We start from the raw sequence: 13,598 nt of genomic DNA, 5'->3' as shown, positions 1-13,598 counted from the left end.
AAAATCCATTATTTTTTCTCTACACGGAAAGGACCTCTGATTTGTGCAACTTTGCTTTACTCCTCTTTAATCTATAACAAATCACTTAAGTAATAATCCGAATCACTCACCTAACATTATCTCATGGAATATCAGAGGTATGAACAACAATGTTGACGAACTTAAAATTATTATTTTTAAATACAATCCCTACTTCATTGCTTTGCAAGAAATCAATCATATGTCCTAAATTTTACATCACAAAACTTAAAATAATTACGATTGAACCTTCAACAAGAAACCAACATTACAACACAGCGTTTGTCTCGGGGTTAGAAAAGATCTTCTTCCTTGGCACTATACAACCTCCTGAGGTCTTGGCCTGCCATTTCTGGATTTCAGTGACTTAATTTTACCCGAAGCAAAGTAGTTAGCCCTACGTACGGGGAGGGTGTATGGATGGGATTTGAACCCCGGTTCTGCCATGTGAAGACCGGCGACGTTATCGCCTCGGTCACAGGACCGCCCCGGTTATAAAAGATATCCCATACAAAAATCTCAATTTTTCATCCAGTTTTCCACTATAAGCAATCTCAACTAAAGTACCTTTCGATATGACAATAGTCTGTACATACATACCTGCAAGTTGTTAGATCCAAATAACGAACTTTCTGTTTATCTAACACAAACCCTTTATCAAATCAACGGTCCTATAGCCTTTGTAGGCGATTTAAATACCTCTAACACAAGATGGAATAACCCGCGTAACAATAATAGAGGAAAAATACTGGAAAATATATTTAACTTAAACAACCTGCAGACTTAAAGCAACAGGACTCCCACCAGAATATCTCCAAGTGATGATACCGGATCCTGCATCGATCATTGCGTTCAACTTGCTCTGCTTCATCATTTAGTGTATCAGTAGAAAAAGATTTGCACGGTTATGATCACTTCCCTATCCTTATTTATAATGACCTCAATGATGTCCATACGACCAAGGTGGAAATATAGTAAAGCAGACTGGTCGAGTTATACATTTTTATAGACAATATTATTACCGAGCCGACATTGCTATCAGTTGAAGCCTTCTGCAGCATACTTATTGAAGCAGCCGAACAGAGCATTGCACGATCGACTGGTAAAATCCAACAAAAAAAAAAAACGTTCCATATTGGAATAAATCAGTCGAAAAGGCAATTACAGATAGAAGAAAAGCGTTAAGAAAACTCAGGAAAACTAGCAAAATACAGAAACATCCAAATGCCCCATATCTTGCATCACTGTATCGAGAAGCAAATTAGAAAGCCAAAGTAGAAATAGAAAAAGCAAAAAAAAAGAAAGCTGGGATAATTTTGTCAAATGTCTAAACCCATCATTGTCTTGCAAGGACGTATTGAAAAAGGTCAATAGCCTATCAGGAAAGAGACAATTATCTTTTTCAACTCTTGTGACAAATAATGGCCCAATCACCAATCCATCAGGTGTAGCAGAATTTTTTGCACAGCATTTCTATGAAGCTTCTACTACATCCAAATATTCTGCTTCCTACATTAAAGAACAAACCATCAGGCAAAATGTAAGATCAGCCAAAATTCTTGGAATTGTAACAGACTCTCGTTTAAACTTTTGTCAGCACTACCTTCACATAAAAAAAGTATCAAAGGAAGGCTACACCTTCTGCAGCTAGGTTGCGGAAGAATGCGATCGTCTAGAAGAACTCTTATCAATATCTTCAACTGTTGGTTCATACCCAAGCTACTATATGGTATTGAATTTTTCACCATGGGCAACAATAACTTTGGCTGCAAACTGACTCCTTTTTACCAATCCGCTAAAAAAAAGTAACAGATGCTTTTATAACGAGCCCAAACAATGCTTTTTTATATGAGAGTCGTCAGTTACCTTTGGTATGTGTTATAGCATTAAAAATGGTCAATGCAGCTGGCAGGTTTTTTGAAAAAGGTCTGAAACCAGAGTCCTTTCTTGAACGATCCAGCGATCTGTTAAAACAGCTGACAGGTCAAAACATACCAAAAATCACTCACCTCATCAAAAACTCCGCCAGATATTGGTTTAGTAACAGTCCGCACGTCGACTGGACTAGACTTAGATAGACTGCTTGGAGCGGGAGGTAACAAACAAAAAGCAATGCAACACCTCCGAAAGCTCATAACTGAAGAATATGAGATCTTTCACAAGTTTTATACAGATGGTTAAAACAGCTATAACCATCGCCATAGCATCAGAAGAAACCACAGTCACCGACAGACCTAACGTTATTTTCACAGATAGCGCTAGCGTTTTGAGGGCTTTGGAGAAAGGCAGTATACGGAACCCCCACTTGGAGGCGATTGATTCGGTTTCGGAAAACCGATCGATCGTCTATTGTTAGATACCGGGACACTGTGGAATAAGAGGTAAAGAGACAGCAGACCAACTTGCTAATGAAGGTAGACGTATTAAGGAACTTGTCGAAGTACCCATCTCCAGAGCCGATGCATCAGTTTGGTGGACAAGGTTGTTAGAAAAACATTGGAAAAACAAGTGGAACACCTCACCACTCACGAACTTCAAAATCGTCAAACAATCTACAGCACCGTGGACCGATCCACCGGAACCAAAATGATCAAAGGGTGATCACGAGACTGCGAATTGGCCACACGCGTCTGACTCACAAGCACAGATTGAAAAAAGAGTCTCCTTTAATCTGCTCGTTTTGTGGAGTGGAATTAACAGTACAACATCTTCTTATTGACTGCTACGGATATAGCGCTGGAGGAATAAACATGTCATTGGACATCATATCGAGGTGGTACTGTCAAACAATCAAAATGAAATAGAAAAGCTGCTGAGTTTTCTTAAAGAAACTGGAGTTAACATTGAATGACAAATTCTAATATGCCATCATTTTTTTATTCTCTTTTGTATTATTGTTATTTATATTATTATTATTATTATTATTATTTAAAATTTTACTTTTTATAACATACTTCTGTTATGCTATTGTCTTCCTCATATCTAGGTGGTCGTAATTTTTTATAGTATTAAATATTATTATAATGTTAAGAGAGGCAAATGAAAAACGCATCGTAAATATAACATGCAACATTACATGTATTGCTGAACTTAAAAATAATAGAGTAAATGTTCTTTTAGTGTTTCTGGCCTTCGTATTGTTTTGGACAGAAAATTACTATTCTCGATTCATCTCATTTGCACTATGAGAAAATAATTACTTAAAATGGCCTCATAGACACTTGTACTCCTAAAACGAATGACAAAAGAATTTAGCGACTCTTTATTGTAGTCTAGTACGTAATACGAATACTAGAATATTATCTGGATATATTGGCTGTTGGATCAAACCAAAGTGAGTTGAGAGGAGGTGTCGGAATAGCGATTTCTCGGTCGGACATCTTGAAAAAAATTTGACGTTTACTTGACTGAAATGTAAAGAAGCTGCGGTCAAGCATTCTTTGTTGGTCAAGCGATCTCTAGCATACATTGATGGAGCTCGATCTGCTGTGCTCTTGATGAATTTTTGCTTGCAGATCGGCAAAAATGTAGAACGATCCTATATCTCGGATCAACCAATAGTTCGGGGATGCAAATTTTTTTTCAAGATGTCTGACCGAGAAATCGCTATTCCGACACCTCCTCTCAACTCACTTTGATTTAGAAGGTGAATTTTTATCGATTTGACGGGGCGCCATTTTAGTCGAGTTATGTCAGAGTTTGTTTACAAAAACATATGGTATGGGGCTACAAACATGAACAAACAGCCTTGATTCTCAGTCCCTTGAGCAATTTCGCTAGTTTATGGGTCATCTTCGCATATCAAATGTTGTCCCACAGAGGATTGACGATATTTGGTTGCATTTTTCGTCAAAAAATCGCAAGCGATACCACCACCGGCGCCTCCTCCGACGCTTCCATTACTGTTTTCAATACCCTACCTCTCGATGACCTAGAAACTATTATGTCAGGTCGAGAAATGTCAATTTGCTCTAAACAACTCTGGACATGGACATGCCTGCCATTCTTGGCTTACTAGACTTTTTTAACGTATAGTTGTATAGTCAGTCCTCATTATGAGGGAATGGCCCAGTTGAGATTTGAACTCCGGTCCTATCGTATGAAAACTGGCGCTGCTGTCGCATCTTCCATCGGGCCGCTCAATTCTTAAAATACAGGATATGAAATTATCTGGTACTGTTTATGATAAAATAGGCGAAATAGATGCACCAAGGTTGTTGCCCAAAATGTTTATCCGTGTACCCCGTTTCTCAACCATCTGATTGGGATTGATTGTCGAAGATCTTAAAACATAGCCAACGACTCAATGTTAGACATGTCTATATTTTTGGTTTCTTCTTGGCATGCTAAAACATACATCATAGGATTGTGAGTTTCTGAAGCTATATTTATAATTAAGCAAGAAGTTTACATTGTTAAATCCAAGAAGGTGTAGAGTTTTTTATGGATTAAATATACAAATAAATATATCAGTTAGACGTTTGGGCTACTCAGATCTGATGAAAGTCTCTTCGATCACAAAGCACCTAGCATAGCAAAGTTATTTTTGACTAGCACCGAGAGCTAAGAGTGGCTTTTGTGATTGTCACACAGACAACATAATTTCTAATAAATGCCTTACCTTCCTTATCCAGAATACTTTTCATTGTCTAGATGGGCGTCCTAAAACCAAGAACCAACCATTTTAACAACAAAGCTTCCAGGTGATAAAGCTTCGGTGTGTCACATCAGTTACACTACAATGAAGGTTGAAAGTAATCTACTAACCATTGGATTTTTTCGTCTTTCTCTTGAAGTGATAAGATGTTCACCCGAATTCTCGTTGGACGATCAAATCAACAAAATGAGCTAAACTGTTTCAAACGTTTTGGCTCAGGGAAAAACTTATAGTAGTATATCTGTTTAAAAAGTGGGTAATATTTGTATTTGTATGGGACGGTCCGGTGGCCGAGGCGAAAACAGCGCCGGTCTTAACACTGCAGGACCGGGGTTCAAATCCCATCCAGACCGTCTCCCCGTACGTAGGGCTGGCTACTCTACTACGGGTAAAGTTCAGTCACAGAAGAGCAAGAAATGGCAGGCCGAGACCTCTCGAGGTTGTAGTGCCAAGGAAGAGGAATATTTGTATATTTGTATATAAATAGTTGAGAAGATCGCTCCGCAATATGTTTTAGCTCAAACATTTTTTAAATCGGTCTAATTTTTTTTCAATGCATACGTTACTTTTCTGTGATGAGCGGCAGATAGATATATTTATCGTAAGAAGAGTCTTTGTTGGAACACAATTTCATCCTCGTCACGTCATACTATATTTTACACGAAATTATTCAATCTCAAAAGCGTTATGCAAGGTTTAGAAAGCTGTTGGTGACCTCCCACGCGTGGAAATACCCGTAAAGTTTAAATTTTATTGAAATTAACATCATTTACTAACAGCTAATCAATAAATTCACTTAACAGAAAAAATCAAGCAACAAGTTAGACATACATATTTACGGTTTTTTCCTTTTAAATTTTATAGATCACTTCGTTGCGACCAGTTATAGATTCCGGCTGCTCAAAACAAGCTCTTTTCCTTTTTTGCTCGTCACTTTTCCCGCTCTGTTCACCAACTGCACCACGCCCAGTACACCCGTGTCGATCGTTGTGTGAGCAAGTGCGTAAGGACTGCTTTAGCGAACCACAACACAGCAAATTTTGGCCGGCCTATCTGGACTGTAAAGCATTACCCCAACCCGAAAAGCACGAGCTATGCATGCAGGTACGTGTCTTCTCTACTTCTCTTCACAGAATGTGTTACTTATCTTGCACTTTTTTGTTATACAGGTACCATCCGATGCAACTGGGAGCATCAAACACCGTACCGGTCATAACCTTCCGTCGTATCATCCATCGGTGCCTGCAAGTGGTGGTGCCGGTTCCCCAACACCATTCATTACGCACGACAGTGTCGAATCCGTCGTGAAGGGATGGTCCATTTCAAACCTTACCTCGCTGTTGCAACACGCTGGTGTTACGACCGGTGTTGCTGGTGTTGGTGTCGCAAATTCATCTGTAGGATCTGTCTCGGTTGGAGCTAGTCCCGGACAGAGAATCGTCGACAGTACGAGTTGGTCGGACCGGTTCAATTCTCTGCTGTTGCCGAGTGTGGCTCTACCCGGTATCACTTCTTCGAATATCGTCGGAACATCGCGTAATCCCTGCCCGGCCAACTACAGCCTCGAGTACGATCGGTGCGTGCCAAGATGCGGTCCTACCATCGATGCGCTGTACAGCCAGCGCCAGAAAGAACTGGTTGAGCTGTGGACACTTGTCCTGTCGGCGGTTTGTTTCATCTTCACCCTCACATCGCTCGTTTCGTTTTGGGCAAAAGCATCCAAGCTGGAGTACCCGGACCGTCCGGTGCTGTTCATGACACTATGTTACAATCTGTTGGGATTGTGCTATCTGGAACGAACTATATTGCATAGCCCGCGTCGCTTGGAAGCTGCCGTTGAGATGATGCTTCTGGAAACTCCCGGGACCGGTGAAGCTGGTTCCGTTGCAACCGGAACAACTACCACCAGCTCCACCCGATCCGACTGCTCGATCACGTCCCAGTGTCTGGCGTACTACATTCTCAAGCACTATCTACTGCTGAGTGCCAGCACCTGGTGGTTAATCTTCGGACTCTGCTGGTACCTGAGCACTGCCAAACAGTGGTCATGTGAGGCGCTCGAGCGAAAATCAGGTCTGTTTCATGTTTTAGCCTGGGTCGTACCGTTTGCAGTTCCAATCGGTGCGCTACTGCGGGGTCACATCCAACGCTTTGAGCTAACCGGCTTCTGTACGGCACGTGGGTTCACAGAGTTACCCGTACTACTGTTGCTATTGCTAGGTGCCGCCCTGGTCAGCTTTGCACTGGCCGCTCTCGCTCGACTACGCCTCTGCTGGAACCAACGTGCACCGCATCTGGGCCAGGTGTTCGGCCGCGTATTGATGTTTGCCGTGTGCTACCTTATTCCTGCCCTATCCGCAACGATCTGCATGATGTTGGAACGCGTGGATCATGAGCTAGAACCGTGCCCAGCGGGCGAAGCTGGAGAGGGGTGTGTTACACAGCGGCCTCCACACTTTTCCCTGCTGCCAACTGTGTTGCGCTTGGTTCTTACGCTGATAGGCGGTGGCTTCGTTGGCGTTTGGCTATGGTCTCGCCAGCCATCCGATGCGGACATTAATGCAGCGAAAAAAATTACTCAACCATCGTACTATAACACTACCAATTTGATGTTACTGAAAGGTGGCTCTAAACCTGGAGGGTCATTAGATGAGTGCGGTGCGTTATCTGGTAACGGTGTCCGGCGTACCGGGGAGGGCCGCCAAGCTCCGGACGATAGTAGCGTAATGTTGCGAGAGGCACAGCTTCTCAGCGGCCGCTATAAAGACATCAGTGATCGGCGACAAACCAATCGAGGCTCGTCCCGAAGCACAACCAGCAGTCCCTATCGTAGCCGTACAGATAAATCAAAGGCAAAAACGTCGCAGAAAGTTTGCTACACCTATCGATCTGGAAGCGGTGTTCTGTCCGAGCATGGTGTCGCTATGCGGCCACCAAATGACACGGTGGCATCAATCCAATCGGAGATGGGACAACGGTCACCTTACGCAGGCAGTTCCGGTGGAATAGCTTCGAACGGTGGTTACGTCCCAGTACGAGTTCATCGCAGTCTTCGGGCCGTCCCTATGTCTATGATTACCCGTATTTAAACCCGGTTGCTATCATTCTTTTTTGGTTCACCGATAGTGCCAAAAGTAGAATGGTGCACTTTACGAAAAGCTTTAACTAGTTTGTACGATTCGTTTCTCCGTGTTATAGTGTATGTTTTAAATCTCGATTTAGATCTAGTATTAGGTATTTCATTATTTATCATAATGTTAAACACACGTGATAACACGCCAGTGAAATGGTGGGTTTAAATCTAATTTGTTCTAAACTAAGTATGATTGCCGAACACTTTCCCACAGCCACAGGGTTGAATAATACGTTTACATAAAAAACAACATAAGGCTAGATGTAAGCCATTCAGGACCTAGTTGAAGTAGTCGTGATTGTCAATGTGTTGATGATGGACAACAAATATTGTAAGATTCTTTTGTAAGAGGCAACCAGTCGAAAGGGACTTGGTGTCAACCGAAACATGTACATTGAACAGAAATGGTAACCCGTAGAGCATAGTTTTGAAGAAGATTTAGTTGATTTTTCAATACGATATCTTATGTACAAAGTTTTTCACCGGAAAAGTGTGTATAGCGAATCTTAGATTTAGCCATTGCTGCACCTGTACATTACAACTCAACTGAAACGTTAATTAAGGTAGAGAACACTTAGCGTACCAAGCAAATAAATATTATTGCTGAAAATCAGTTCATTTTGAACCATAGTATAGTATTCTCTATAGAAAAGTTACATTTTCGGTTGGTGTTCGTACGTGCAATGCTCAATGCCATCAGGTGGGTACCCTTTGGTACGTACGACTAATCGCATTCGATATATTCTCAGCATGAAAGCTTAGTTAGTTACACAAGTAAATACACACTACATAACCTTATTAGTGAGTGAAAGATTCTAGAGGAAGGGATAATTTACGAAAGATCTCTTAGAAAGAGGACCTTTTATATGTCGCGCGATCTGTTGTAATGCGTGAGCCGGAAAGCAGAGCAAAAAATGAATGTAATTTAACATGAAGTCCGAGACTGAATAAAATAATCATTTGTAAACCTCTTAATTTAAACTTAAGATGTTCTTCTTTTGGTTGAGATTCTTTCTCAATGTCACAAAGGGTAATCACCAATCCGTTTTTGGGAAACACGATTGATGGCTGCATTCCATTTCTCACGGCCACATCCAATCTTCGATAGGTATAACTTCATTGATCCAGCTCACAACCATAGTATCATAGGCCGGCTTGAAGTTAGACGGTGAAGTTTTGGAAGGTTCTAACAAAATTTGTACATACATTTACATTACATTTACATTTTGAATGAACCCTGCTCATAAAATTAACCGGAACCATGTTCATCGAATGTAAATAAACAAAAGTTCACTATCCTCCAAAAACCTATGCTTCGATAAATTTTTCGAGGATAGCCATGCAAAAAAATGTAAACAAATTTTCGAGGATAAGTTTATGTCAATGTATTGTGTATTGTCGTGTCTCGTCTAGTGATGGGTAAAATTGAGAATCAAGCGGAACTGGTTCCGAAAGGGACCAACAAAAATTGGAACCAGTTCCGAAGGGTAGGTGCAATCGAACCGTCCGGAACCGTCCGGAACCGCCCGGAACCGTCCGGAACCATCGGAACCGTCCGGAACCGTCGGAACCGTCGGAACCGTCGGAACCATCGGAACCGTCCGGAACCGTCGGAACCGTCGGAACCGTCCGGAACCGTCGAAACCGTCGGAACCGTCGGAACCGTCGGAACCGTCGGAACGGCCGGAATCGTAGAAAACCGTATGAACAGAAACATTTGCTTTTTTTCTTCTTTTTTCCGGGTTTCACATTACGCGTCTCGTCGATAACCGGATCGACGATCTGAAATATTTCTATGGGTAAATTATTTTGATAATGAACGCCGTTGACTTTGTTGGGAAAAAAATGTTTCATAATATTGTACCATTTAGCAGAGACCCTGCTGTTACGGACGGGAACTCGCCGATAGCTTTTGATTTCGGTGCTGGCTTGGTCGAGCTTGGGCTATCACTGCTGGGCAGTTTGAGAAACACTATACAGAGGCAAATCTTTGTGCTGTCCAAAACGCTGTTTTTTTTGTTTAGTTTTGTTTCATTCCCCGGATCCGATACACGGAAGGATGATCCGTTTACACACCACACTACCATCAACACAATACCGGGGAGGAAATGCCTTGGTAATCTCTTTGTGAATTTTTTGTTTTTGACATTTGTATTTCGTCAGCACATGCGGTGCTGACAATACGGCTCCTAGCCGTGATAATTAATAAATAGATAAATAAATAAATAAAAATAATATTGTACCATTGTAAAAGTTAATAATTATGATTTAGCAGTTAAAATTAAAAAAGGATTTGGAAACTAAATCGAGGCCTCTTTGAATTAGTGCATTATTAAACTATGAATATTTCATAAAACTTTTTTTTTCGAATCTTCAAATTATTATCCTAAGTTTCTAAGTTCATTTCTTTCTTTGTATAAAAAATAAATTATAGGTCAGCTATTTTTTCTTTTGTCGCTGTTACTCAGCGAAACTAACATTTTATTAGCTTAACCATTACGAAGTATTTACATCCTATCAGTTCCTTAGCGATTATAGATAAATGTGCATTATGATGTATTCGTTCTTATCAGCTAATTACTAATCTATCTTCACTTTCACTAATCTATATGTGTAGTTTATTATAATTATGTTTAATGAAAATTATTTCTTTTAATTTTTTGACGTCAACCTATTTCTTTTCTCTGTTAATATATTTCCTGCTTTAGAAAATATACGTTCACATGGAACAGAGGATGCAGGAATACTCAAATATTGTTTTGCAAACATTGAAAGTGTCGGGTACACGGCTTCTATTTCCTTCCACCAAATAAATGGATCACTTTTCACATGCAGATTTTGTTACGAAATGTAACGATCCAGCTCAAGAGCCGAAAGAATTCTTGAGCTAGATGCATTCTGTGTACGGTGAACTTTTTTAAGGGGTTGCCAAATATCATCATCACTATCGTTATCGTTACTTTTGTCATCTGATATCTCTGTTTCAATTTCACTTTGGAATGGAATCATCTTTTCAATAATTTTGTCGTACACATCCTGGTACTGCGCGTCGCATCCTAAAAAACCATCCTTTTTAAACCTGGGGTCTAGCAAAATCGCATATGAAACTAGTTCAAGGTTATTTGTTTTTTCGAACCTATTTTGAAGGCCAACTAAAAGCTCTTCAACTAATTCTATCACCTTCGGATGTAATATTTCTCTTTCTTTTTTTATGGATCAGTTTTTGCAATAATGACCTAGATAAAAACCCCATAGTTGATATTGTTACAGATTTTTCTGCCATAATTTCTAATGTAACACTATTGAACAACTTCAGAATGTTAGTAGCCTGTTCTATAATAACCCAATCTTCTTCCTCTAGCTTGGATGCAATTTTCAATGTAGCAATACAAGATGCTAACGGAATTCTGTTCTGTTTGAAGCGATCTAGCATTTCATACGTGGAATTCCAACGGGTAGGACAATCCTGTTTTATTTTTAATTGTGGGTGATTTAACTTGGTTTGCATTTCAGACAACTTTTGGGCAGCTTTTGCACTTTTCTTGAAATGCATTACGATGCTTTTTACATTTTCTGTTGTAGATTTTATCTTTCGCAGGGCTTGTTGAACAACCAAGTTCAAAGTGTGTGCGCCACACGGAAGATGTGGCAGGTTTAAGATTGCTGCAGCTGACTTCATATTGGTGGCATTATCCGTCACCACAGCGAATAGTTTGTTGGTAATTTTAAAGGTGTCAGTTACATTCGTTATCCAGTCAGCTATATTACTTCCCGTATGGCTTATAGAAAATTCCGAACATTCCAATAAATAAGAACAAAGTTCAAATTTACTGTCCAAAAAATGAGCTGTCATTGCACAAAAATTCACATTGTTAATGCTTGACCAACAATCTGCTGTCAATGCAATATTTGAAGCTGATAGTAATTGAGTCTTCACGACCTCCACAGTCTCGTTATAAAGCGCCGGTAAGGCTCCGTTTGAAATGCTTTTTCGTGTTGGAAGTTCATATCGTGGGTTTAAGGCTTTCACAAAATGTACAAAATATTCATTTTCAACTAGTGAAAAAGGTTGATAGTCTTTACAAATCATTAGAAGTAAAAGAGTATCAATTTTTTTCTTTGATTCAGAGCTCATGGGCTTACTGGGTGCGAAATAATTGGCGATTGTGTTGGTTGCATTACTTTGAGCTGATGTACCTTCCATAGGAGAGTCTATTTCCGAATCTGTTGTCGATGGCGGGTTATTCCTTTGTAGCGGGACGGTGGGATGCTTACGATTAAGATGTCGTTTTAAGTTTGATGTTGAACCTTTGCTGTACGCCACTACTACGTTGCAATAGCGGCATTTTGCACCACTTTCGCATTTCGTGAAATGCTGCCAAATATCACTGGAAGTTTGTGCCATTGCGTCAAACTGAAAAGCATATCGTTACAATTTATTTCTAGTTTTCGAAGGCTTATACACCATCAATAATTTTTTACATACCTTTTCCTTAAAACTGGCGTGTGCAAGTGAATCCGGGTTTTAACTAACCTCAGATAATGGACGCTTTCAAGTGTTGGACAGTATGTAAACAGTGCAGTTGAATTGCGAGTTCGCCAAAAGAACTTTCTTGTGCTATTTACGAAATTGACTTCCAATGGTTATCCAAGAATTATCACTGGCACTAACAGATTCAGAAAGCAGTTGTTTTCAAGCGAAGACCAGCACGTCAGCAGTAAAATGAAGGTGTTAGCTGGATCGTTAAAAAATCAGGAACAATCAAAAAAAATCTTCCTTGCGCTTTTCACACCTCTAATTTATTAACGTTATCAAATAATTGTTGCTTACTAATTGCACTTGTAGCTTCAGGATAGCACGACACTGGTAAACTCAAGGAGATAACTGGTTCACCCGAGGATCTTTCTTGTACTGCTCACGGTTGTGACTTGCAACGCTTAGTTTCGATTTCATACTGGCAAAAACATTTCCTAAGAAATTAGGGGTATTGACTGACTCCGCGCACACTATTATCCTGACGATGTACGATATGAGTGTGGTATAGATACTGGTACATATTGCGTTGGTAAGAAAACCTCACACTACCGCACAATAAAGGAATTGAAATTTTGATGCTTGCTGTGCATCATTATCAGTGTGTGTTTTTCTTCACAAGCTTCAAGTATCAGGTATATAAATAAGTTTCGACGGTTTTTTACGGAGTTCCAAGCCCGGCAGACACTAAGATGGGATGTTTTACTCCGCATGCCATAAAGGCTAGATATTGCGCCCATCGAATACCTCTTCCGGTCGATGGAGCATGGCTTAACCGCGCAACACTTCCAGAATTGCGGTGAAATGAAAAATTTGATCGAAACATGGATTACGTCCAAACCAGATTTCTTTTTTATGAAGGAATCCACAATATGCCCACAAGATGATAAAAGATAGTGAAAAGTGACTAGGGATGGGCGCTCCGGTTCGGAATCACGATTCCGATCCGATCCAGCATATAAATGAGTCCGATCCGATCCGATAAAACGATTCCGACCAGTTCCGGAATCGTTTTGATTCCGGAATCATTTTGGTTCCGGACTCGTTTTGATTCCCGAATCATTTTGATTCTGGAGTCTTTTTGATTCCGGACTCGTTTTGGTTCCGGAATCATTTTGATTCCGGAGTCTTTTTGATTCCGGACTCGTTTTGGTTCCGGACTCATTTTGGTTCCGGACTCATTTTTGACACCGCGCTCCGGATTCCCGTTCTGCTGCAAATGTATGTCGTGCACACTGTTCTGCGTTATCTCCTCT

The 13,598-nt window shown here is 40.4% G+C and overlaps 1 protein-coding gene across 2 annotated transcripts in view; it reads left to right on the top strand.

Moving 5' to 3' along the window:
• Positions 1-8,789, top strand: part of LOC118512446 (frizzled-3) — a 39,465-nt gene extending 30,676 nt beyond the window's left edge. For both annotated transcript variants that reach the window (XM_036056914.1, XM_036056922.1), the window contains exons 2-3: positions 5,540-5,779; positions 5,845-8,789. In XM_036056914.1, coding sequence (XP_035912807.1) covers positions 5,540-5,779; positions 5,845-7,764 — 2,160 coding nt within the window. In that variant the 3' untranslated portion in view covers positions 7,765-8,789. The remainder of the gene's footprint in view (positions 1-5,539; positions 5,780-5,844) is intronic.
• The last annotated feature ends 4,809 nt before the right edge of the window (positions 8,790-13,598 follow it).

The sequence above is a fragment of the Anopheles stephensi genome, chromosome X, assembly GCF_013141755.1.
Source record: "Anopheles stephensi strain Indian chromosome X, UCI_ANSTEP_V1.0, whole genome shotgun sequence".
Taxonomy (NCBI): domain Eukaryota; kingdom Metazoa; phylum Arthropoda; class Insecta; order Diptera; family Culicidae; genus Anopheles; species Anopheles stephensi.
The sequence above is the reverse complement of the archived record's forward strand: the minus strand, read 5'-3'. Positions and strand labels throughout refer to the sequence as shown.